The sequence below is a fragment of the Alosa pseudoharengus genome, unplaced genomic scaffold (assembly GCF_046254945.1).
Source record: "Alosa pseudoharengus isolate Yale_2024_CS ecotype anadromous, Long Island Sound unplaced genomic scaffold, YU_APseudo_1.1 YU_APseudo_1.1_scf_6, whole genome shotgun sequence".
Classification (NCBI taxonomy): domain Eukaryota; kingdom Metazoa; phylum Chordata; class Actinopteri; order Clupeiformes; family Clupeidae; genus Alosa; species Alosa pseudoharengus.
In genome coordinates this window covers 20,754,160-20,780,802 of record NW_027468848.1, presented here as the reverse complement: position 1 = coordinate 20,780,802, position 26,643 = coordinate 20,754,160, and the positions used below count along the sequence as shown (strand labels likewise).

The 26,643-nt window shown below is 43.8% G+C and overlaps 2 protein-coding genes across 4 annotated transcripts in view; both read right to left on the bottom strand.

Annotated features, from left to right (window-relative positions):
• Nucleotides 1-4,084, bottom strand: part of ccser1 (coiled-coil serine-rich protein 1) — an 81,243-nt gene extending 77,159 nt beyond the window's left edge. For both annotated transcript variants that reach the window (XM_076269804.1, XM_076269805.1), the window contains exons 1-2: nt 3,915-4,084; nt 622-1,901 (exon numbers count right to left, since the gene is read on the bottom strand). In XM_076269804.1, coding sequence (XP_076125919.1) covers nt 622-1,876 — 1,255 coding nt within the window. In that variant the 5' untranslated portion in view covers nt 1,877-1,901; nt 3,915-4,084. The remainder of the gene's footprint in view (nt 1-621; nt 1,902-3,914) is intronic.
• Nucleotides 4,085-7,642: 3,558 nt separating this feature from the next.
• On the bottom strand, nt 7,643-24,858 carry trim36 (tripartite motif containing 36). 2 transcript variants are annotated; one of them, XM_076270037.1, is made up of 10 exons: nt 24,679-24,858; nt 22,458-22,695; nt 18,207-18,553; nt 17,698-17,844; nt 17,003-17,098; nt 16,429-16,682; nt 15,666-15,787; nt 13,022-13,315; nt 10,848-11,145; nt 7,643-10,286 (listed from the first exon to the last, which is right to left on the bottom strand). In XM_076270037.1, exons 1-10 carry the CDS (start codon nt 24,739-24,741, stop codon nt 9,902-9,904), a joined length of 2,244 nt encoding a protein of 747 aa, XP_076126152.1. In that variant the 5' UTR covers nt 24,742-24,858; the 3' UTR covers nt 7,643-9,901. The 2 variants fall into 2 exon arrangements, with proteins under 2 accessions (XP_076126152.1, XP_076126153.1); XM_076270038.1 differs by lacking the exon at nt 24,679-24,858 and adding an exon at nt 23,466-23,633.
• Nucleotides 24,859-26,643: the final 1,785 nt, after the last annotated feature.

The following is a 26,643-nucleotide window of genomic DNA, read 5'->3' as shown; positions in this document are numbered from 1 at the left end:
CACTATTCAATCCCTGCACTGTTCACTTTTGCACTTCCACCATTGCACACACTCCACCATAGCATCTTATCATGGTCAATGCATCACATGGTCAGTCCATACCAGACCCTTGTAATCACTTCACATGCTCTTTCATTTTTACATTTCTGAGTGATTTTTATGTATGTGAGATATCTATGTGTGTTTGTTGTGTTATGGTTGTATAAGCTACTGGATGCCTTCCCTTGGGATAAATAAAGTATTTATCTATCCATCTATCGATCTTAATGCACACTTGATGCTCACTTCACTGTCTGGACTTTTTCTAAAGCTGATGATACACAATGCTGCTGGGCAATGTTTCTAGGGTGTTGTTGCTCCAACACATTCCCATTGACACCAGGCAAAACAAATTTTCTTTAACTTTCATCATCATCAGTAGGCACATTTTCATGATCATCCGATCAGAACACACGGAACCGATTTTGTGGTTGCCAAGCAACAATGCTCAAAAAGTTGCCCCCTGTAACATCACCTCAAAACATCTCAGGAATGAGATTTGCTGACCACCATCCTCTTAATGCGGCCTTTACAAAGCCATTTAAAGACATACACACCCAGCCTTGTGATCTGAGGAGTTACCTGTGTTGGGCTTCCTTAGGTGGCCCTGCCTGGTCTCTAGCCGGCTGGTTTTGCGGGACTCCTGCATGAGGAGTGAGTTCTTGGTCCGTCTCTCTCTGGGCTCAGGGTTGGAGCTGCTCTCCTCGCTCAGCTCCAGCGCCGGCTCGCTCTCACTGATCTCCGACAGGTCCGGCTGAGGCTCCGCCTGCGTCTGGGCCGGCTCCGGTTCCGCGTCGCTGTTGGCCACGGTGGCCGTGGCATCGGTGTCCTCGGCGGCATCGTCGGTATTGGCGGCGGCGACGGTGACGCTCTCGCACTGGGTCGGGGCGGTGGCGCTGGGGCTGGCGTTGATGGCATCTGGCAGTGATGGCTTCTCGGCAGCAGGTTCGGGGGGCGTGTAGAACACCTGTGAGGTAGGGGCAGCAGTGGGCAGGACGTCCTCAGCTGGCGGGTCCAAGGGTGCGGCGGGGCTCGGGGGTGGCAGGGCATCCACCTCCGAAACCGAGTCCTCTGTTACGTGGACGAACTCCGACGGGGTAATGGCTGTGGTGCGATCCTCAGAGAGCATGGGAGACTGCAGGGAGCTTTCCGCCACCAGCTCCCCTGGCCAGGAGCCTGGGGTCCCCAGGCCACCGGTCACCTCTGGGGGCTTGCACTGCGGCTCCGGGGCATGGTTCTTGGAGAAACGGTGGTGGGCCGAGAAGGACTTCGGCAGCAGCTGCTTCTTGTGCTTGGAAGAGCGCCTGCTGCTCACATCGTCAAGGAAGCCCGAGTCGTCCCCCTCGTTCGCCCCCGAGCTGATGCAGTTGATGAACACGTTGCGGTTGTTGCTGGTCGAGGAGGCCTTGTCGAAGTCCTCAGTCTGTGAGCGTGTGATTTTCTTGTGCCGGTGCCCGCCGAACCCAAAGGAGTGGCGCATTTTGGTGTGGCCACCACAACCACCACCGCCGCTGCCAGTACTGCCACCATCTTGGCCCAGGGCTTGTTCAGATGCCTGCAGGCAGCCGTCTAGCGAGAGCTGCGCCGGGTCGACCTTGCGTGACTCACTGCTCCGCTTGCTGTGGAAGCTGATGGAGGGCGTGCGGAAGAGGCTGCGCCGCTTGCCCGTGCTGCTCGAGCTGGAGTTGGTGCTGGACGGGGACGACGTGTGGACGCCATTGCCCACGCCCCCGGAGGAGGGCGATGACGGGAGCGACTCCTGTCGCTTGTTGACGCTCCGCCGGAAGATGGGGAGCCGGGAGACAAGGGTGGAGCGGCGCTGCCCTGATTCACCCATCAAGGTTCTGCAGGAGTCAATCCGTCTGTCACACATAAACACCAACAATAAAAATGAGTCACAAAGCTTAAAAAACACATCAACATCATATAGTCATACACCACACTATAACAAAAACAATGCTTTAGAGTTCACGGGATACAACAACAAAGATCTTACGCTAAGAATAGAACCGACAAGTATACAGAGAACATTGTTTCAAATGTCTAAGCTATGTCTTACACAGTAAGGATAGGAGTCTTTCAAAGACGCAAACAGCACATTCATACTGTGGTGCCTGGTTCTATGTTCTCCACCGGTCAGTTCTCTGTTTAAAAGGCAGCCTGTAATCTCAGTACAAGCAGTTAGCCTGCAGTGACCAGCTTTGTTTACACTGGTGTAGCCAGTAGAAACACTCCATGAGAGCTTGGATAAAACTTGAAAGCACAAGTGTTAATCCTTTCATCCTCATTCCATGTAGCCTATAGAAAACACTGAAACAGGCTATTGTTGAATACGCAAGTACACATTACTGATATTAGCACTGTGTATAAAGATCAGGCCATAACACAACAGAAATCCAATACATAATCATGGATTAATTGTACTGCACAGTTACACAGAAGCAGAACAGATTGATCCAGAGATCTTAGCCCTTTAAGATCTTTGGCACTTAGGCCTATTTCCATGCCCACACAGAACCTACTTAAGTAAACACTGATCATCAGCGATCAGCAGGTAGGCCTTAAAAAGATTACGTTTGTGGTATAGAGACGTGCTATTAGGACAAATCCATGATCAACTACAAAGACTGCAGCTTTATTTTACTTGTACACTGTACAATTTATCTGAAAAGCATTGCTGAAGCCTGACTGGAAATACATTTCCAAAATGTGAATGCTTTAGGCTATGTATCCTGCTTGTTGAAATTTTAACCTCAAGGCCGTTTATGAACAAACTGGATCTGTTTCCAGCAATGTAATGATTGATTGGTTACATTTTCAGTGGGATGAAAGTGATGCCAGGCTACAATGTGACAGACTACAAATGATTTATGATTCAGGGGACAACATCTCTGACCTGTGATCTTAAAGACAAACAAATGAAAAAGGAACACTAGACCACTGTTTGAACATTCGTACATGACATTATGTACTCATGTAATGACATGTTCATCTATTTATTTAAGCCTGAAAGACAGGTATGGGTGTTTCACTTTAGTATAACACACACACACACACACCTTCATTTTGGGAAACTTTAAGACCCAGCCCTGCCCTTCACACTATTGGAATTTCCTGTGGGACAACGCCTCCCTAAATCAATGCAGGTTGCTGGCATTATGGCATAGTGATCACTAGGTCTGATGCGTAATAAATTATGAAAACATTGTACACAGCGCAATATGCACATTGTTTAACTGTTGTCATAGCCCTTACCATGAAATAAGCGACGTGTAATGTGCTAAATTACAAACATGTTTGTAAATACAATTCACGTGCATTCCAACAGTTCTACAACTGGCAAACATGTCAATGCGCTTTGCTAATTATGATTAATCGTTGCGTGCGTATGGTTTATTCCTTATGAAAGACTACAACCACATTAACTGAAAGCGAATAGTTGGTGGTTAGAGGTTAAATGACAGATAATTCAATACTGACTGCCACGGTGCAACGTTTAGAGCTGTCAACAGCCCTGTCAAGTAGTAGCATACCAAGCAAGCTAGCTGAAGCTAATGGTGCTGAAGTAGCGCTGTCAGAGGGAATTGAATCAGGGCGATAATTGATTAGCTCGCCTCAGTCTTATATTAATACATGCGTTGCTGACTACCATGTGAAACAAAAATACAGGCATCTTTTTAGATGCAAACCCTAAAGGTCTGCCTAACGGCATTACAATCATAGCCACAACGAAGTGCTCTGAACAGCTCCGGTTAATATACCGTAGCCCATTGGTGTCAAGGCAGGGATGTCAGCTGAGAGGTTAGCCGGTTAGCAAGCTCGGTAGCTACATGGCAGAACAGCAATCTGCCTGAGAAAAAAAACATCAGTGTTACCTTCAGCAGAATTCCAGTTCTTAATCAGGAGCTAAGCTGACAAGTACAAAGATATTCAGTCGTGCCTATGTATTAACACTGAACGCCCATAAACCCATAAAGTGGTAGTAGACATATTTCATGCGAGACACTTCTGTATTCCAAGAATCCCAATTCAAGCCATTGCTCGGTCGTACAACACACCTCAAATGACGTGGAATCTCCTTCCTCTCTCCTCTTCCGTGTTACAGGCTCACAGCACCCACCCTCTCTGTCGTCATGAGGTCTTCAGGTATCAGGTGAAAGTGGAGAGTTAAAATGTTTTCGGGACCTCATAATTCAGGTTCAAGCGAAATCTGTCTGAGCTTACATGTAGCCTATATCACTACCGTGTATTTACCGAACACATGAATCATCATAGGCCTAAAGGAAACTCACTGTGAATGTAATGCGTCATTAATTAAATTAAATTTAATTAAATAGCTGTAGGCCCATCATGCGCACATAAATTATTGTCTAAAAATATCTAAATAGCCTAACAGACAGCACTGTTCAGGACAGTTATTTTTCCACGTTGATAGTGTGTTTCTGTGTCATACAGAAACCAGATTTTTTCCTCTTTTTTTGTAATATGTTGGACTTGGTCCAAAGGGCAAAAGCACCCCTCGGTCGAAATACAGTGTATATTATGCAGGGCTTACACGTGTCTTCCTGGCACATTTCCAGCTAGTCCACCCAGAAGTAGCCTATAATAGGCCTACCTCTGTGCATGGGCCTATTTGTTGATGTTGAAGTTGAACTCAACAGTTTTGTGTGATGGTGCCATTTATTCTGTCTTCTTGCAGTGTTAACAACAACGGTAGCCTAGTCCATGAAATGTTATAGGGCAGGCCTACTGTGTTATTATGTCTTACAGTATTTGAGTTTATAAAACCCTGAAGATTTTGTTCTGGTCTCCTCTTTCACTAGAACTGTGTGGCCTTAAGAGAACAAGAGAAGCTGCAACATTTTAACCTGTTTATACAGCGTTCAAACTTTATCCAGACCAGATGTCACTAAGTAATGGAGACAAGGGCTGAACCATCAACCTTAACCTGAAACCACACTGAGCATTGTTGATTTGCCTCAACATGCTGTGTTCGCCTCAAATGCTAGAATGCAAACTAAGGACTATAACAAAAGGACAGCACAGTAGTAAGCAGTAAATGTGAGGTTCAAGGAACTAGGCATACATGACATAAAATAGTTTTTGGTTCTTGAAGTGCTTGTAAGTTCAGGTCACCTGAGGTTTTTTGGAACTCTTGTGTGCCAAAGTTCAGTGTTGTTTATCTTGTTGAGAGTGACAGCAGAAAAGCAAATAGGAAATCACTGGGGAAAGAAAATTATATCATGAAAAGCTTGCATTCGTTACTCAAACTGACACATTACGGCTTTAGGCATCACATTAAAGCAAAAAATGCAATTATGTCAAACACCAAGGCACATTTTTTAATGCAAAAATGATTGAAGGTGTTCATAATTTGTTTATTAGCCAAGACAGAGTTTGCAAGCCTTAAAGGTATCTGTATGTCACTTGAAATTGGGAAACATTAGCCAAGCCCATCACATTTGTTCTTGCAACTAGGCAGTCATCTAGTGGAAGGATCTGGAACTGCAAGAGGTTAAACATGATGCAGCTTCTTGTGTTCTCTGTAAAAATTCACCAGCTTGATAATAAATATGAGCTGCCTTTTGTAGGACTATATTAACGATTATGTTGGCGGTCATGATTTGAGAGCACTGCAGTAAAACAACACTTCTTGATTTCACATTCAGGTGCAAAATTTTAAACATAAACATATCATAAAACACCTTTAGGGAAGTACACTGTGAATCATTAATTGTGATCAAACATATTGCCCTCAAGCCAAGGCAATGATAGTTCAAAAGGCATTATTTAGGAATTTAACCTTGAAGCAGTAACGTGGGACCAAATCTCCACAGTCATCATTCATTTTCCATAATTTGACTCTAGTGCCCTTTCTTTAAAGATGGAGTCCTAACATTATAGTGGTCATTTTAATGCTTACCTGTCAGAACTACAGCTTTTCCTAGAACACCTGAAAACAGATCAAGTGCAGGAAAATCTAGAACAACAGAATGCAGCATCCAACAAAAAACAAGCACTTGACTGACCTACTTGAGAATGAGCACTGCTGAAACTCTCCAGCAATTCCAAGAACCAGACTGAATACAAGTGTGGGTCCTGATAGCTAAATGTAGGAACACTTGTTGGAAAGAATAATTACCCAGGAAGTCATGAAATCTTTGTATCATGATGTACATCTTGTGATTATGCAGAGGCGGACAGAGTACACAGCTTCATTGCTTGAGTAAAAGTACAGATACCCTTTGCTAAATTTTACTCAAGTACAAGTAAAACAGTCAGATGTCTACTTAAGTAAAAGTACTGAAGTACTTGTTTTTAAAAGTACTTGAGTATCAAGAGTAGCCTACATTTTCTAAATATTGCATTACTACTGCCACAGTGCTTACATTTATGTACAGAAACGTCCTACATGGAGTTATGAAAAATGTTAATGTTAATATCTTGGAGAATGAAAAAGGAAAATCAAGTCAAAAGTAAAGTCATTTTCATCTTTTTACCATGTTGCCAGGGATGGGCAGTATTTCTAATACATGTATTTAAAATACATTTTTCAAATACAAAATGCTATTTTGTAATTGAAACACTTGAAGCGAAAACTATCATTAACTTGTTCAGAAAATTGAAATAGTCTGGCGAGGTGGGGCCACAGGTTGGCACATTCCCGGGATGGACCTGTTGCGTCTTCATCCATGGTTTCGTCTCTTATCTAAATCTGACCATGGAGTTGACTTTGGCGGAAAGCTGAAGGTGATTGCTGATAGGCTGTCCCAATCAGTGGCGCCTGCACAATCCAATCACGTTTGAGAGGGAAACAACAAATTGAGGGTTTCCGAGATTTTTATTTTTTCCTTTTTTTTTTAGAAGTAGTAACGGGTACTCACAGTTATGGATAGAAATATAGTGGAGTAAAGAGTACAATATTTGCCTCTCAAATGTACTTGAGTAAAGTCATGAGTACTCCCCAAAAATGATACTTGAGTAAAGTACAGATCCCTCAAAATTGTACTCAAGTACTGTATTCGGCTCTGTGATTATGTTAGACAAGAGTCTAATAATATTATAATATTTTGAGTACATTTCCATACTAAGAATGTGTTGTGCTTGCCCTTCATTTGGTGCTAATGGACAAAAACTGTTACCCTAAAACAGAGACAAAATCTTGAATTTTAATGACAGAGTGCAAATTTAAGCCTGGCCACAAGTAATGAACAATATCATGTGTGCATAATCAAGGGACTCCTACAAGTATGGACCACAATACTAATGCAAATGGCCTTTGTCGTTTATAATGCAGGGCACACATTCTTTATAAATTTGATTCATCGACATGTTCCCATCAGACTTTGTGCTGCTACACAGAACAAAAAGATGGCAAATTAAATGTAATATTACATTCATGAATTCTATGGAAAATCAGGAGCAAAATGTCATCTGTTATAATGAAACACTGTAACGTGGACTGACTACGAAAACAGCCATCAATGCCCACCTTTCCCTTCCAAGAGGTTGTCCGCAGTCCATTTACTTACGTCTTGCATTGAAGCAGAAGCAGTATAATGCAAGAGATGAGAGTTGTGAATTAAATCCAAGCACACACATGTTGAAAATTAGAAACACACTAATTTATTTTCATACAAAACCCCAAACAGCACAATTTAAAATCCATACAGTAGGTTGACACAAGTGAAAGACAGCTTCTCGTTTCCATTAAAGCATTACACTCACAGAGAGCAATATCATCTCCTACGCTCTAATATTGCACACACCAAAATCCACACAAACCTGTACCAAGCCAGGTGGCAAACATGCTATAAAGTGCTAGCTTGATTAATTGTAGATAGGGCACCCTCAGTATATGACGTTTTTAAAATGTTTACTGAAAAGGAAAACATACCCTCTTGTATTAGCGACTCCAACTCCTCCAATATCTCATGACTCACTACCACCCAACTACTGCTGCTACAAGTGTTTCCAAGAACATGATCCATTAAACACAAACACACATCTAAACTCATTAAAACATTTGGTAACTTTTAACCTCGATCCCCAAATGATCATACATTCAATTACAGAGTAATACAGAAAATAAGAATGACTAAAGTAACACATATGCACAAACTGTGTGCATAGTCTTTTTCATCCCATACATGATAAGCAGAAGTTTAGTGTGTACAAAATGACTGACTGGAATGACTGAACAGACCGTTAAGGTTTGCACTGCCATGTACACCAACACCCAAATAAATTAAAGACTAGATACATTGAATATTGAGTACATAGTTTGTCAAATCTTCATCCACTAAAAACAAAAAGTATTCATAAATTATTTGATACAACACTAAAATGTTCACCAGACAAAAAAGAAAGGAAAAAATGAAGAGATTCTGAAAGGTTTTGTAGGATTACATGATTTTTTTTTCTTGTCACATTAACTGAAATAAAATTCCTCTTGCTAGATTTATCAATTATCTGTATCAGTCAATAAAACACATTCTGAAAAACAAAATGACGATCAATATTTACTGCATAAGTCAACGAGTGACCGTGATGCTTTAAGAGCATGTTAACTGTCCACTCACCAAACAAGCTTGAGTATGTGAGAACATTGACAAAATATACACTAACAGACTTAGTAAGATCAATGGCTAAAAATTTTTTACATTTCTTTAGAGTGATAACCAACAAATAGGGATGTTAAAACATTTTCCAGTGCTCGCAGGAGGTAGGTAGCACAAGGCCATTTAGGCCAAAACCTGAGAACACACTGAAATGAATATCCTATATTCTATCACTGAAGAAATAAAGAACGGAAAAAAGGAAGAAAACTACCCTTTCAGCCAGTGACCTGGTTCACCCAGCTACAGTATCCACAAGTGTGTGATTAGATCACAGAAGGCCATATTCATGATCAGAGTCTACAGGGCGATACGGACCATGATGCTGCATGATGTTTCCAGCATTTTGTTTTCTATACGTGGTTCACAGATGTTTATTTGTGTTTTTTTTTTTTTTTTTGTCGCTGTTGTTTTTGCTCAGTTAAGACATAGCAGTGATGTTAAAGCCATCCGTCCTCAAGTTATACATTCAGAATAAAAACATGTTGATGCTCTAGATGCAATGCATACATAATCATGCCTGAAATGTGTTGAAATGTGTGGCTGTGCTTAATACTATGAGAAATGAATAACAAACAAGATGAATGCATGCAGGAAAATGTGTTTTCAAATGAGTGATATGAGTGATATTTTTCCATGCATATTGTGTTCATACTTAAACAAAATGAGGTGCATGTGGGGTGGGGGTGCAGAAGTAACAGCGCAGTGTATGTTCTACTTACAGTAGGTAGTGCTAGATAAGTGTCCTTAGTGCATGATGGGACGCTGTTACTGAATTCAAGTTAACCTGAAAAGCTTCATTTACTGTACATAACAGGTGAGTTCTGAAGCAAACTGAAAATAAAAGCTGTGACATTCGTATTACTTAAAAGACGTGCATCTGTGCTGCTTCTGCGGTGAAATTCCCTATGTGGAAGTACTGTGCAATGATGCTAAGGTGAAGAGAATTAGAGAGCACCTTCTACATATCCCATATCCCCCGAAAGAAAAGGCACATAGGCATAAGAAGCAAGGTTTGCCAGGTTCAACTTGACTGTTGTCATTGTGTGACGGAAGTGATTTTGTATAAAGAAAGAAATATTCAATTAACCTCAGAAATTACCTGAATGGGAAAAAAATAAACATGCCACTAAAAATAAAAATCATCTCAGAATGATTAGAGCAAGAGAGGTCATGGGCGCCAGGAGAGCTCAGATATCAGAGGCAAGCGGTTTGGACTGACCCCCTCCACTTGTCCCGCTCCCTCACATGTAGGTAAGGCGCTTAGCAGCGATGAAGTCCTCCAGGTGGACGGCGCCGCTTCCCATCAGGCCAAACGCCGGGTACATGGTTCCGGAACAGTCCACCTGCCGCTCGTACAGAAGCCGCATGCTGTCGGCGTCGTAGAAGGAGACGCGCCCGGCGTCGTAGTCAAGGCACACGCCGATGCGAGCCGGCATGGCCAGCACGCGGCTGGTCTGGTGCTCGCCGCTCCCTCCGCCGGCGCCACCGCCGGACATGGCCGTGGCGGACAGCGAGGTCTTGGGGATGAAGACCTTGCCCATGCCCACAGTGATAAGTGTGAAGGGCTGCGAGAGGTCATAGCAGGTGTCCTCGCTGCCACTGTCGTGCCCGCTGTCATGATCGTACCTGAGAAAGGAGGGGATGAAAAAGAGAGTTAACCTCTTCTTGAAGACATTTTTCTGCCATACTTTACTCAAGTTTTCCATTTCCACTTTCTGCAACTATGATGGCCTGAACAAATGAACACTTCGGACCATCCATGGTGTTGTATGTACAAAACAAAAACAAAAAAAGGGTAGAGACAAAACCTACAAAAGGCAATGAACAAACAAAGCTGTTGGATCATTGCAAGCATGTTCAAAACATGACCTGTTGACCTGGGATCTGTATCCTATCCAATTGTGAGAAGAGGCTTCTATAATAGGGCAACACAACCCTCTGTACCTGCCTACCCTCCATACGGCTTTTGTTACAGCCCTGTTACGCAACACACTCAAGCCTGTAAAGGGCAAATGAATAATGTAGGAAGCTGCTGCACAGGATCACAGCTGTAATGACATCCATCAGGGAGGCAGGGGGCTTAACAGCAATCTCAAAAGGGTGCAAGAGTATACAGGTGCCCATTGTGCCAAGCACCTCATCCATGTGATCACTGGGTGATCAGGGGTTCCCTTCAGGTGTGCTTACCTGGGACTGCTGGTGTCACGGGGGTTATGGAACCACTCCAGCAGCTTGGAGTCGGACGCCACGCCCACCTTCACCATGTAGGAGTGCGGCTCCACGCGGAAGGCCCAGAAGTGGCGGCCCTGCGCGATGCCCGTGTCGCCGATGATGTAGTCCAGGCAGATGTAGCTGCCCGTCTGCACGCGCTCGGCGGACAGCAGGAAGGCCATGCCGGCCACGCTCTCCACTGAGTCCCGTCGCTTGCTCAGCACCAGCCGCTCCGAGCTGAAGCCACACTTGTCGTTGAACAAGAAGCTGAAGACTGAGAGAGTAAACACAACGAGAGAGGGAGAGAAATAGAGAAAGAGACCCAAATATAGAAATCAGTGCACAGCAGTTGAGTTTAGTTCACAGCAATTGGTGGCTTTTTTTGTTAAGTGTTGAAACAGAAATTGTTTGAGGAATCTTCAGTTTGAACATGCAATGTCTGTTTTTTGTCACTTGAGGGCGCTATCGCACAGATGAGAAGTATTGGAAGAGAACACTAGATTACCTTCCAGCTATGCAAATATACAACTGATGCACGTTTTTCCATCTTGTATCCTGGGGGAAGGATAATGCAAAATCTAGGGTAACATGAAAAGAGCATGCAAAAACCTCGGCCAAAAATAGGAAGAAACCCAGCACAGAGATACGCTGGATTTAGTTTATATCACGGATGCTCTGATCTACTGTCGACTCGTACAAATGAATCATACACCGCGCTCTGTTTTTGACTTCAAAGGCATACTGGTGCATCTGCTACCAAAAAGAAGGGAGGGTTACAAATAGGCTCCTGAAAAATATCAAAACATTTGAATTTTTCATAAGCTGAGGTGGTGTACATTAGGGTGAGACTGCTCAGCACTGCGTCGACCCTCCATTGGAAACTTCCCCAGGATTAATTGAGGACGAGACCCTGTGACGGCAGCCTGAATGTGGGGCTTTTTTGGCAGGCAGACGTTGCGCGAGCAGAAAATAAATGTTGCCAAGGCACCGAAGTGACCCAGAATTCCAGCTCATTAATAACGCAGGGCGCAGTCGCTCCTACACGTCTCAAAGCACACTGGAATGCAGACCTGAATCGAAGTTCATTTACAGTGGGCCTGCTTCCAATGCTGCCATAGTTAGGACTAATGAGCCATGGACTGGGATGAAAACACTGGAAAAAAATAGTGCACAAGGAAACACTGGAGGATCTGCAATGGCTTATGTATACATAGAGGGGGGAAAAAACATGTACTGCTTGATGAGTGAAGACTACTTCTGTGAGCGTTTTGCTACGGTTGATGTAGGCAGCCAAACAGGGAGCCGTCAGACACTGTTTAGTGCAACAGAAGCAGTGAAAACCATTTGTGATCTGGCGAGTTTCATGAAAAAAAAAAAAAATGGCGGAATGACAGGTGCTGTGCTTTCAGTCCTGCCGGGCCGAGACACAGTCTGATCTACACAAACACAGAATCAAAGGATGTCTGTTTGCCTTCACACAAAAGAGATCGGTCATAATGCTGCATGCGCTGGCTGGGGCATGACCGTAAACGGCTGATAATGTGGTCAGATCAGATGCACTTTTAGCCATCTGCGTCCCCCGCTGCTCTCGTGTCCTCTTCCTTGACCACTCCGCACCAAATGCAGACAGACTAAGGAGGGGATCAAATAGCTAATCTGCTCAGGGCACAATGCAACAATGGCACTGTGTGCTGAACTAAAGAAGCAGCCTGGGCACGCGCCAAACAAAACAAATAAAATCCCAACATCTTGGCCTCCCATGACTTCTCATTGCATAAGCAGCTCTAACTGACCTGCTGATTCACCCTTCCGACCAAGTGTAACGTGGGTTCAGGTCACTTTTGGTCAGTGAAAGTGAAAGGACTCAGAAAATCAATAAGCGAAGCCAAAATCAATGGCTCCAGACAAATGTCTCTGTGTCAGCCTATGACCCAAAGGTCAGCTCTTCTTTCACTGTCATCTACGCGCATGGTGACCGCATTAGTTGAGTACACGTCTGCTGAGACCAGAGTTACACATTCCAGTCTTGTTATCAACAAATTTACGTCTCCAGGAGACTTATCTTTGTGAGGATACCTGGCACACACACACACACACACACACACACACACACACACGTTACAACACCACTCTTTTTTGTCTGCACTCACCCGAAGCCGGAGGTGTGTGGAAGGTCACTTCGGGACTGTAAGGACTGCAAAGGGTGTTGCGGAAGCTCTTGACCCGGAAGGAGTAGACGCTGTCGCTGTCCAAGTTGCAGACCACGGTGCTGGAGCCATAGATGTGGTCGGAGGCCTGCCAGGAGCTCTCCTCCTCGCCATCCACCTTACGGTACTCCAGCAGGTGGTGGTCGGTGGGGAGGCTGTCCTCGGACAGGCGCCAGTGGATCTGGCCCTCGTTGTACACGCGGCTGCGAGTCAGGTCAATCATGGGGGGGTCTGGAACTACAGAAACATGAAAGGCAGGCAGACAGACAGAGAGAGGAAAGAGAAGACAACAAATGGGTTGTGGTTTGATAGTGCAAATCAGAGAAATCTCAAAATTACACCTTTTTCAAAACAAAAAAATTATCACTGTTATTACCATTTTGGTTTCTTTCCAGAGTAGTTACATTAGCACCATGATGGATGTTTGCTGATGCAAAATAAACCTTTTTTTATTGTACTGCTCTGTTAATTAACAGGACATTAAATTAACTTTGTTAAAAAAAACAGAAAAGACCCTTTTACTCTTTACCATGGCGCCTGGCATTTTCTTTTCAACAGGGAGCAACTGAAAGGGATTTACATAAGTCACCCAATGGGGGACCTGCCTACAGGAACGATTAATAAGCAGAGAGAAGCATGCCTTTGTTCCATGAAGACAGAGCAGTATGTGCTCCTGTCACAACCATGACAATGTATCTAGGCTGGAGGGCTAGGCTGGGGGGGGGGGGGGGGGTTGTGGATCAGGCTCTGCCTGTCACAAAGTATTCACTGGTTGTCGGGGGGGCGGGGGGGGGGCGCTTGCCCAGTAACTGGGCATGATGCCCAAGAGCTTGCCCCTGAAAAAGCAAGACATTGATCACACCAGGGGATGCAAGAAGCTAAATGGAAGCACTTGCTGGTAAGTGACCATGCGGCTTGGCTGCACCCGAAGTATGGGGTGGAGGAGAGTTTGTGTGTGTGTGCGCGCGTGCGTAAAAACAAAGATATTGACTGGAAAACGTTTGAAAAAAGAAGACTTCCAAAGGTCGAGTCAGGAATTTTGAAAGGCATCGATTAAAAAGTCACTCTAATCACCACAGTGAGGGGGAAAGCAATCCACATTAGAGGAGAAGCACAAGACAGCTTTGCACTGACTGCTGTTTTCTCCACTTCTCCTTTGGACAATTGAATTATAGCAAGACATCCAGTCCAACGGTAGAGTGAATCATCTCTTTCCTACATACAGCACTAAAAGCATTGGCATTGATCCATTAGCTCTATGGTACTGCAACTGTAATGTTCATGAGCTTTGACAGTTAGGGCAATTTCCAACAAAGCAGAAGGGATATGATTCAACAAGAAAATGGATTTGATAGATTTTTCAAATGGAATTATTATCAAAGTTCCAAGCAGGCCCGAGCACAGTCAACCTCAGAAATGTGTCCACCTTGCATTATTTAAGCTAAACCTTTGCTTGCTGGTTTGCTTGTTTTGGCTCTTGAGATATTGCAAAATAGCCATATAATGCCTTAGGGGACTTAGATTTGGAGGATGAAGCATATTTCAACTGACTAATTGTGGTTCCTAATAATCCCTGAGGGAAAAATCACTAAACAAATATTCATTGTTTCACTGTGGTGGTTAAATGACTTCATTAGCCATCGCGAATAACTTTTTTTTATATACTGTAAATCATACAGTGATAGCCCTGACAGGTATGACATCTCAAACCTTGTGAATTGACATGTTCTTGCCTCCTGGCAAAGTGGTCCAACAGTAAAAACAAAAACTCTTTCCAATGAAGAGTCAGTTTTTGGTTTACCGTTACGTATTCACTATCAATGCCCTGTCACATCACAACATTTCATTTTCTTTAAGGAAAAATCTGTCGTCTGCCAGATCACTCAACTCCTCTCCCCCCCCCTCTCGCTCCCTCCCTCCCTCCCTCCCTCTGCCAGGTCTTGTTCTCAGAAGTCCACAGCATCCTACAGATCAGCGTGTATAGGGTCTTGGCCACGTGCAGCACTCTTAATCTGGTCAGTTTTAACTGGCTGTAGAGAAGAAAACAGGGCTTCTGATTGGTCCGCAGCAGCATTCCCATGAAGCCCACTTGAACAGGGCTGTCTGACTGACCCCCACCATGCGAGGACAGGACAGCTCAGTGATGATGTTGTTAATGAAAGTAAATCAGCTTTTCCTCTCCCATCCAACTGCAGTCCAACGGAAAGTCGCAACCTGCAGCCAGCGACATTTCAAACGGAGAGCTTGAGGAGCTTGAGGCCATGAACAGATTCAAAGATCGAACGTCTCCAACAAAACTAACCGAAATAAATTTCAAAGCCAAACAAAGATCTAATCAGTAACAGCTCCATGCTGCCACAGGTTAATATATATAAATTAATAACCCCAGCTAAAGAAATGTGCTTCTTGCATAACACACAGAGGTTCTCCGTGCCAAGATCCCAGAGTATATTCGGCACCTAAACTGCTTACTCAATTAAATGGCTTCTGGTGGGAGCCAAGTGAGCTGCTTATGGGGAATAAGTGAAAGTGTCAATCAGGGTCTAGAGGGTTGAGAAGTGGGAAGTGCCACATGGTCTGACCGTACCTCCACCAAACGTTAGGTCCTTCAGCATGGCCTCCTCCTTGGAAGTGTCCACCTGGAACTCATCAAAGCTAGGGTGGGCTGAGGCCTGGAACGTCTTCAGGGATTCAGTGGCCTTCTGTATTCTGTGAAAAGAAAGTGAACATAGTTTTCGTTGGTGCTCACTTAACAACATGCGGCGAGCTAATGGATTAAGATAAGAGATTTTAAAGTAGAAAACATGTAAAAGAATATATATAAAACCAAACGCTTTCTTTATTGAATTTATTATATTCAATCCTCATATGATTTATAAGGAACCGATGTACAGTACATGCTATTCAATATAATAGCAAAAAAATGAAAACAGAACATCAACACTCTGAAATTCTGTGTTGATATTTATGTGGAGCTGTCATCACTTGGGGGGGGGGTGTTTTGCTGGCTGTATGGACAAAGCAGCTTTCTGACTAATGGAGATCAATTAGCAGCAAGCTTAACGCATAGAACACGAACATTCATGGACTGTCATTCAACGCTGACAACATGTTACTTCACAACACCGATAAGGATTAAATGCACGTGTCCAACACTGGCCAAACTCAGGTACCACCAACCAGGACAAACACTGGCCTAGAGCAAGTATATGGGACACAGCTCATCATTAGCCATATAAAGAATCTAAAGTATCTCAGTAGACTGATGGGTCATCAAAGGAAACAGTGCTGAGCAAATGCCCAGGCTGGGAGATCACAGGTGGAGGGGAATGTCATAGAACTGTGCAAACCTCGAGTGCAGCTGTTTGGCCGTCTGTACAAAACAGGACTGGTCAGTCTCCTTGAGGACCTCCTGTGCATATCCCACGAGGCCGCTGTTCTCCAGCATGCCCTGGTACTCCTCCACCTGCCCACGGAGCTTGTCCAGACGCCTGTTCCTCGACTGCTCGATGGACTGCAGCATTTCGGTCCTCCGCTCCTGGAGAGCCTCGAAGAGACGCTCAAAGTGCTCATTGGCTCGTCTTTCAGCGAGTTGACCGTTTTCCTACATCACGTGAAATGTTGTGACACAAGTGCGGAAAATGACGTTAACTCCAGTAATATCACACAGAGAAATGTTTAGGTGTCAACATCAACAAAAACTAAATCGAACAAGGTTTCCTAATGAAAGGACTTGGCCTACGCTGTCAACCAATAAGGTTATCAAAACCAATGATGGGGAAGAATAGATTTTTTCAACAGACTACAAGATTTGGTCACCTCTGTTATCCATAAACATCCAATGGAAAGGTGACTATTTCTGCCATTCCAGGAAAACCAGATGACCCACTTCCACCCAGTAAGACAGACATGTGGCTGCTTTACCTCCGTTTGATTAATCAACACCTCCAGGTCAGAAATCTGAGTCCGCACTTGGTCCTCTTTGCTGATTAAGTAATGGATACTCTTCGATAACTTCTCCTGTTGACATAAAAGCAAAGTCTATCTGAACATAGCTACCCATGATGGAAAAAGCACACCCCATCCAGAACGAGTTCATTTCATTTACTGTGCCTTCGGTGGGCCAAGGAGGATTGGGTTGTCGGACAGATAACATTATTATTGGTACAAATGATTTCATTAAATATTAACAGGTGCTGTGGCCGTGCACAGTGCTATCAGGTTGCCAGAGCAGGACACCGCATCCTGGCCCTCCTGTTGCTGACAGGTGACTGATGTCTGTATAAAAAGCTAAGAGAGGTGAGCCCACTATTGACAAACACAGACTCCCAGCGATTGACCGGGATGAACCCTTTCAAATGACATCCGATACCGTAGACACATCACAGGGCCCACCAAAGGCACTGCACCTGATCTCAATATTTCATGAAGCACTGAAAAATGGAAACCAAAGAACTCCGCAAGGTACACAGAGATAGATTGCAGACAGCATGTTGAAAAAGCACAGTCATCCTAAACAATTAGGCATTGATCCCACAAGCCAAGGCACTTAGCCATTTTAATCAAGAAACTCCTCTGCTGCTGTGGCTGACAGCTAGGAGTCTGGCGTCACATTTTACCTTCAGGATCTTGTAGGCACTGCTCATGGACGTGACTTTATGGTTGGCGTGGGAGCCACCCAGTTTGCAGAGGTGACACACTGGACGCCTGCACACCTCGCAGTACATGTTGACCTTCTCCATCTCATGTTCAGGGCACATCAGAACCTATGAAATGTATCACATGCATGTAAACTCTGCCGAAGTAACCAACACACCTTCATTAGTCTGCTCTCATGTCCAACATCATGGTCATCCTACAGTAACTGGCACACCACATTGTTTTTTCTTGAAGAATATTGGAAACACCACACACTCTAACATTTTTAAATTTCAAATAATCAAACAAGAAGTCAGGTCTGTTCATTTGTGCCCTCATGTCAATCTTCACAGTCATATTATGCAGATTTGTACTGAATCATAAAACACCAGAGACATAGGGATTGGTCCTAGGACTTAAAATGTCTGCAAAAGACTTCTACTCAGCTCTGCTCAGTTGAGCTCTTTCTCATCTATCCGCACTAGCGTACCTTGGGTCTGAAGTTGGTGGTGGGCCCCACATACTCGTGCTGGGCCTTGGGGGTGCCCCAGGGGTGGTGCAGCTTGAAGCACTCGTTGCAGTAGCTGGCCTTGCAGTCCATGCAGCTCTTGGTGGCCTCCTGCAGCGCTGGCGGCTTGCAGACGTTGCACATGATGGCGACGGCGGCGCGCGCCGCCTGCCTGTAGCGCTCCACGATGCTCTCCAGGGTGAAGTTGCGGAAGAGCATGCTAATGCCCCGCTCGCCGAGGTCGATGTCGTGCTGGCAGCCCGGGCACGGGAAGGTGGTGATGCGGGGAGTGACGGAGGCCCGCCTCCATCCGGGTGAAGAGATGGACCCTATTCAGTAGCACGGTGATGAGGGAGGAGGGTGGGGGGAGGGGGGGAAGATAATTAGCAAAGGGTGGAAATGTGACACACACACACACACTCAGACACACACACTCAGACACACAAACAAACAAAAACACACACACACCTGAGATAAAAGCGACCTACAGAGGACAAAGAGAAGAGACTAGTCATTCTCAGGCAGCTCACGTTACAGCTGGGGTCACTCAGAAAAAGATCGCACAAAGAGGTAGAGTATGTTTACAGTGCTGACAATGACCTGGACACAAGAAAATAATGGAATAAAAAGATATTTCTAAAAAGAAGCTCCACAAAAATACTTCAAAATGCTGTGCCAAATGTATTTATTATAAGTAAACGCCTAGTGCTGAGAAAGTTACACAAAAGGCTAGACTTCAAGCATGGCACGTTTCTAAAATTAGCTGGAGACTTAAATGAGATTGTTGAGAAGGGAGAGCGTTAATCTTCTGACGAAAGAAAATAGAACAGCACACCTTAGATGTCCTTTGCATTGTTTCCTGAAGATTAAAGGATTCACCATTTGTCCAGTTCAATGTACAATATACAACACTCACATACTTTCGATGCAAACCACAGTCTGTCTGAATATTTACCACCACAAATGGAACTAAAGTTAATAATCTAGTGGAAAGTCACTCACAGAGCAGAGTTTTTACTGCCAATAAGGAGAAAGAAAGCATTCTTGACAGCAAAATGCATGACAGATGCAAGCAGCGTGATAGCAACACGGAGCAAAGGAAGGGCCAAATTAATAAGCAAGCACACACAAAGGACACAGACATGGAGGACCAACCAGAGAGCGATGGCGTCACACTGCACTAAAACACACCACGGTGGGCAGTGGATGCAAGGTGGGGACGGTCAGGCATGGGTGAGTATACATGCAGTGATGGATGGAAGAGGCGGCGGGCCCTGGAACGGGGACCGGACGGGGATGGATGGAATCGGAGGACAAGTGCAGCAGGACATGGGGGTGGACATGGACAGGGACGGGTTGGGGTGGCGGTGCTGGTGGTGGTGGTCTGGGCGTCTGATGGAAGTGGGTGAGCGGACGAGCGACCTAACCGTGAGGCGTGATGGGCCATACGACTCAGAAAGCCGTGGACTCTTTAAGACTGCGAAGGCGGGAGGGGATGGGTCACGCCGCTCTGGTGGGAAGGGAGAAGGCTGCAGAACAGGCAGGCAGGTTGACAGACTGCCTGCAGCACCGCGTACAAGAGAGGAGGAGGAGGAAGAGAAGGAGGCAGTGTGCGCACAAGCTCGCACACACGCCAGGGCCTGCTGTTGCCGCAGTGAGACCGGTTGGCTGATTGGCAGCACGGGAAAGAGAAGGGGGGGGGGGACACTCAGGCACTTAGAAACTGACGAGTCATCACTGGGGCTCTCGGATGTGGAGGGGGCGTAGCCTTAGGTGGACGCATCTTTCCTACGGAACCACATCATCAACAACACCTTTTGAGTCATGGCAATGCGACAGTGTGAGCTCTTTAAGTGTTAATGGCAAGACTATTAGCATTAGAACTCTAAAGTAACAAGAGCAACATAATAACTCATGTGTCTTTTCCACGCAGGACACGTAGCCCCAGCAATTTGCTGGGCTTCCGGCAGTTCTGCGTTTTTTTTGTTTATCACTGCATTTGGCCCTGACAGTTGGAGAGGGCACAAAAAAAGCCAGCATCTCATGTTAAAATGTCCTAATATGGCCAGATTAACGCTGGATTAATTCATTAATCGGGAGGAGTGAGGGGCACCACATGGAGGAGGAGGGTCACACATGTGTTCTGTGGTTAAAGGGGTTACAGAAACACCACTGCTTGTTTCTTTAAAATGTCTACTGAGCATATTACACTCTATACTGTACATACACACCTTAACTGTGCACTAACTAAACCTAAACTAACCAATCCATACACTTGTCAGCCTGATTTTCAATAAATAAAAGATGACAATAGAAATGGACAGCCCAATAGACTACGCCCAGAAATGTGTTTACCTCCTGTTGTGTTGGATGAGGACCAAGTGCTGTTCTATGGCTCCCTTTCGAAAACCTTTGTTTTTTTCCCCTTCCTTATTTGGAGGACTGTTTGTGCTTCACAATGTGCTCAATGCACAAGGAGCCTAACTGAAGAAATCCCAGGGGACATTCCAGTCTCTATTAACCGAGAGCACCCTGAGATTCCAGTCCTGGAGCATTTCCTTGACAACACGCACCGCACTTCTCTCACTTGTCATTCCACTCGCCCTCCCTTACTCACGGCGAATGCAAAGCCCCCCCCCCCCACCCCCAGTAACTTAAGTCTTCAGGAACACAAATATCCAACTCCCTTAAGTGAAGTTCACATGCTATTACAGATGGGGTATCTGTTTACGCTGTCCATAACATTATTTACAGTGTAAAGGTGTATGTCTTCATGTACTCTGAACTAGGCTACATCAACTCATAAGAAGATATTTCAAGGTAATTTGCTCAGTAGACTTTTTTTTGGTGGGTAGACCATAAAAGGGACCAAGTCACATCGTCTCCGGGTGGATTACAGTATGTTCACAAGGAGGATGCCATCAGTGGTGTGTTGATTGCACAGTATAAGGGTTGGGTCTACGGTCACATGGGGTCTAAAAAACACTGTACTCACTACAGCTAGATAAACATTGGAACCCACATCTACCTCTCCCTCCAAACGACTTTCTCAGTGTGGCTGCAAGCAAGAGACACAGAGAAGTGAAGTAAGACTAACAAACAAATGTAAACAGATGTGATGCAAGACCTGATAAACACACACAAATGGTGGCACAGCAGTGACAAAAAAAGAACATAAGGGAACTGTACTGACCAGCTCTTCTAATCTCCCTGCCCCCTAACAGAGAATAAGAAGGCGTATAAATACCTTGCTAACAAAAACAGTGATGTGCTTTCCTGTGTGGCACAATATTGCATGCTAATCAAAACAACTGACATTCCTTGTGACATAAAAGTGATAAAGTCTCAAGCACAACTTATCATTAAGGGTAACCCATGAGACCTTGTGTTGATTAACTATACATAATCATGATCCAAAAAAATTAGACACCTAGATTCCTACCTTCTCGTGATTATGCCTATCACACAGGTCATTATGGCTTTTGATATAAAAACCTTTTTAATTTCAGCTAATCAAAAGCAATGGCATTGACTTGCCAAGAACTTGTATTTAGTTCACAGAGACCGTTTATGCAATAGATTTGTTTTAGACAGGAACTTTAAGCTTTGGGCTTGGAAGGCACACACCCACCACCACCACCATTGCAGCAAGTTATTAGGCTACTGTTTCATATGCTTTAGCAGGATAAAATGCTGTTATGCCATGCTTTAAAAAAATGGCTTTTTTAATGCACAATGTGCTGATAATGATTTACAATTCAGATTAATTTCCAGATTAACATTTCCAAGAAAACACAAAACCTTATGCTAAATTCACAGCCAGATGTCATAGCACTTCATGAAGTGAAATAGAACAAAGGCAAGTCATTGAACTGCTAATTGATCTCTTAAATACAAATGTGTGCTTAACATATTTGGGTGCCTAATAAGGCCTGCAGACTAAAAGTACCGTGAACCTATTGAAACCTGTTCAAGAAATTCAAGTTATTTCTGCTGGGCCAGATACAAATGGCCAACATGCAGGACAAACAACATAGCCCATTTATATGTTATTTTTTATTTTATTTAACCCCCTGAAATTTTTATAGGCCTAGGCAATTTTTTATGATTGTGTGGACCTAGGATAACCTGCTGACTTTCATTCTTGATCGTTTATATGCAATAAAAAATACCACGTGTAGCATAAGGCTGAGCAATCGATTTCGTTTATGGATCATATGAATAGGTCAATACCTGATCGTACGAGCCGATCAAGCCTCTCCATGCTTGGAGACGGCACTCTGGACCGAGGACTCCCCGGGTTGGAGCATTCCGACCCTCCATCGGTGCTGAAGGAGTCTTCATTGTTGAGTAAAAATTCTTTGACGCACTTGTGACATACACTATGCTGGCACGGTAAAATCAGCGGATGTGTAAAAAGTTCTTTGCAGATTGGGCAAATGAGCTCCCGCTCAATGTTCTGTATTGGTACCTGAAAAACAGCATCAAAAAGGCTACATTAAACTAGGCAACGTTCGTGTGTAGTTAGGATAAGGTGTAGAAATACAGACTGAGTTAGACACAGCACACAAAACTGTTAGTCTATAGGCTACCGTTGGCCTAAAACAGTTAGGCTATGTTAGTCAGTCTGATGTTGGAGCTTGTTAAATGTGCTCATTAGTGGATGACCGAAAAACCGCTCCTAACTCGTGACTATGGGGAATTTAACCATCTAGGCTATACAAAGCAGAAGTAAACAGAATGCATGGCAAAGTCTGAGACCAATGCTTACAGACGATCTAATTTTAATGGGTTGAAATTGCTTGATCGCCAGCGTAATGGATAATTACACTAGTCTACATGGAACAGTAGGCTATACCACCGGCCGACATGCATGATCCATGCCTTCACAGAGACGAAAACAGTCAACGACTAGACATGCGGTCCTATTGGTGAAGAAGCTGCCCTTCTGAATGAAATAAAGTAGACCTATACCTAAGCTATAGCACAAAAATGTTGTCTCGGTATTTTCCTGATCTGCACCGCATCTGTGCTGCTCTTTGCAGTACCACCAAGAGGACAGGTTTATCTAATCATTAAACCTGATCATTTCAATACATCACAGCTAGCGCCCAAGCTAATGAAGAAAGGGCTATGACCAAATTTAAACAGACAACAGGTTGTAGACTATGCTATGGTTTCGTGAAAACAATACCAGCCATCCAAATCAATAAGTCTAGAATACTGCGCAAATCTACTTACATCTCTTCCCAGCATCGAACTACGTCGAGACACTGCAGACATTATTAACTTATGGTAGTTCAGCAGCTTGTTGCTAACTTCTTCTTGAGAACAGTTGAGGGTACCCGGCCACAGCGGGAGAACGACTAGCTAATGAATTAACCAACGTGACCTGGCGTTATTGATGAGCCCGGCTACGTGAGTCAGCAGCACTTGAATGGCTGAGGAGCGCGCTGCTGTGCTGCCCAGACTGGGTGGAGACAGCGGAATCGCCATAGTAACAAATGTTGCAAGGGGGAGGTAAAAAGTATCAAGTTGCTGATGATCAAGCGTGGCTAAACTGTAGGAGGGAAACGATTTGTTTCCTTGTTAGGCTAATCACACAATCCAGATTAGATGAGCCAAATTCATATCTGGCTACTGGCATATCTTTAAGGTTGCCTTACAGAACAGAGCTCTTACTGAAAAAAGCGATATCTACAATGCGAAGATAAGTAGGCGAATTAGTATCTAGGCTACCCTGCATTGGACGTTTAATAATTTGCATTTGCATTGCGGGATGCGAAGGCAAAATACAGGTCATGCTGGTGCAAGGTCTTGGCTATGAAAGCCAACTGGAATGACTGTGCGATATTAGGCTAGGCTTAGGTTCGAACACTCAATAATTCGGGCTTCAACCAAAACACAAAGGATAAAGCAGATAAAACGCCATAGCTGTTCCTCTAAAAGATTAAAACTCGGCACAGACAAGACGAGCATCATGATGGTGCACGGTGACGGGATACACCTGCCAATCCGACGTGGACAGGTGCACGCATGCTAGGCAAGTTCCAGTGATGCATAGGCCTACACCAGAAGCTTTTCTTTCCAAATAAAATCTATTATCTGTACAGTAATGAAACCTGTGACAAATTCAGATGGGCGTGCTTCAGCATGTGTGGCAGGGCGTCGATCATGTTTGAATTCTTAGAGCTAGAGATGCTGGAATAAGCATCTAATCAGATGACGTCTAGTCTAGGCTATATCTGTGGGCATATTTGGACAAGAATGTATCTCTTAAGGCTGTAACATTTCCTGACACGAAGATACAACAGCAACAGCGTTTCATTATAGAACGCAGCATCACGGTGAGCATCAGCGCATCCTCCAGTTTCATCAGGCTACCAAGCAACGCGGTGAAACCACCCAACTCTCTGTAGCCTATGGAAAGGTTAGAGACGAGATAGATGCTTACCTCTCCTTGTGTTATTCGTTCGACAATACATCCAAACTCTGTCATGTCCTCCGAATCCGACATTTTGACCAACCTGCTGTACAGACTAAAATTCTTTCAAAGAAATAAATTATCCTACTGGGAGACAAATCTGGGATGCACCTGTGACAGGCTATAGATGATAAAACAGTCAAATATATATAATGTAACCTATAACTAAGATCACAAATTGGTTCCCCTTGTAGGTCTGTATGAAATATGAAGAATGTTGGCTGCCAGCAGCTTTAAGGGCAAATTGTTGAAGAACCATCTGAGATACAAAAGCCCCGCCCTCACTTGCGAGGCGTAAGCTCGTGCGTTCATTCGGTGATGTCTCGACCGAGCTCAACCGTTCTTTGTGTGCAGAGTAAGCTACAATAAAACTTGTTAAACAGTTACTGCTTACTATCAGAAAAGGGAATAAGTCTAATTATTAATGTACACTAATATTCTAACAGATTAATAATGGTGTCTTTAAAATGACAATGAAAGATGCTGTTCCACAGATATTATTTGTATTATTACATACAATACATACATACATACATTGAAAAGGCTACTAGCCTACATTACCAGATATTAAACCCTTTATTAGTGCCTTTTCATCAATCTATTTTTATGCAGACCTCAATGATCTGTGACATCTCAATCATAAGCTACTTCCTGCTGAATCACATCAAATGCAATGCAGGGTTTTGTTTTCCAGCTAGAAAGGTTATTTCTGGCATTACATTTGTTCTCTTGCCTATAGGGTAACCAGATGGCAAGACACAGAGGACTCATGCTCACTGTGCCCAATCCATATATCCATGGAATGCACCTGCGATTTATAAACAATAAGCCGTGCCATGAGAAAAGTGAATCGCAGCCATCATTACAAGGGCAATTCCTAATTTTCATAGGAGTTAAGCTTTGAAGCATGGGACTAAACATCAAGTGCATTTTAATAAACACATTTTTATAATGATCCTTCTGTGTTGTACAAGTGGACATATCAAATCTTCAAGGACTTTGCTCGTATATCAACATTTCAGTTGGTTTAAGGTTAAATTTCAGTTCAAGCCAATGTTTGCAGAAACTACACAAAATAATAGGAACCATATTTATTTCCATTAAATATGTTCTGCCTCTTCAGCAATGGCATAAATGAATTTGTTCTACCATGAAACAGAAAGTGTTATATCATTCATTTCAAGTTCTCATCTCTTCATTCCTCTTCATATCAAACTGTCAGATTGCCATAAGCACAGAGCACTTGAAAAAATGAAACTTAACGATTAATATCTACAATTAATATTTCTACAAAGTATAGAAAAAATAAATTTAATTTCACTAATGGTATTCATTTTTTTGTTCCTTATCAAAGCAAACATTCACAAGTCTTTTATTTCTTCAAAAAGAGACACCAATTTGCAGCAACACAGGCAGACTACTGAGGGCCCATTCTAGGGCAGAGTGCACAGTTTATGCTGTCCGTGGCACATTTCAGCAAAGAGGAACAGGCTTGTGGGTGCTATATCTTAAACAGGCTATATCTAAAGCTGCATTGCAGCATTAGCCCGATATGAGCTTCTAAAAAGCCCTCATAAAAATATACATTAACTGGAATCAATAGTTGCTTGCCAGTTATTAGTCACTGGTGGACCATGTAAATCACCTTATGGTTTAAGTTAAGGTGCTTCAGAAGAAACAAGGTGAATTAAAAACCGTTTGCAGCATCAGCTTCTAGTCTTATATTTTGTTTCCTTTTTTAAAGGTGTGTAACAATCACTAGAGTGAAGAGATGACCTTCAGAGGGCTGCTATAAGCTGCACCGGTCAGTCAAAAAAAAGGTCACACCCATCTGACTGAGGCAGGGTGAGAGTCTCCGTTGACATCTCTGAACGATAGCACTTGGAGCAAAAAAAAAAAAGAAAGAAAAAAAGAGCGACACGCTAAGTTCAAGGC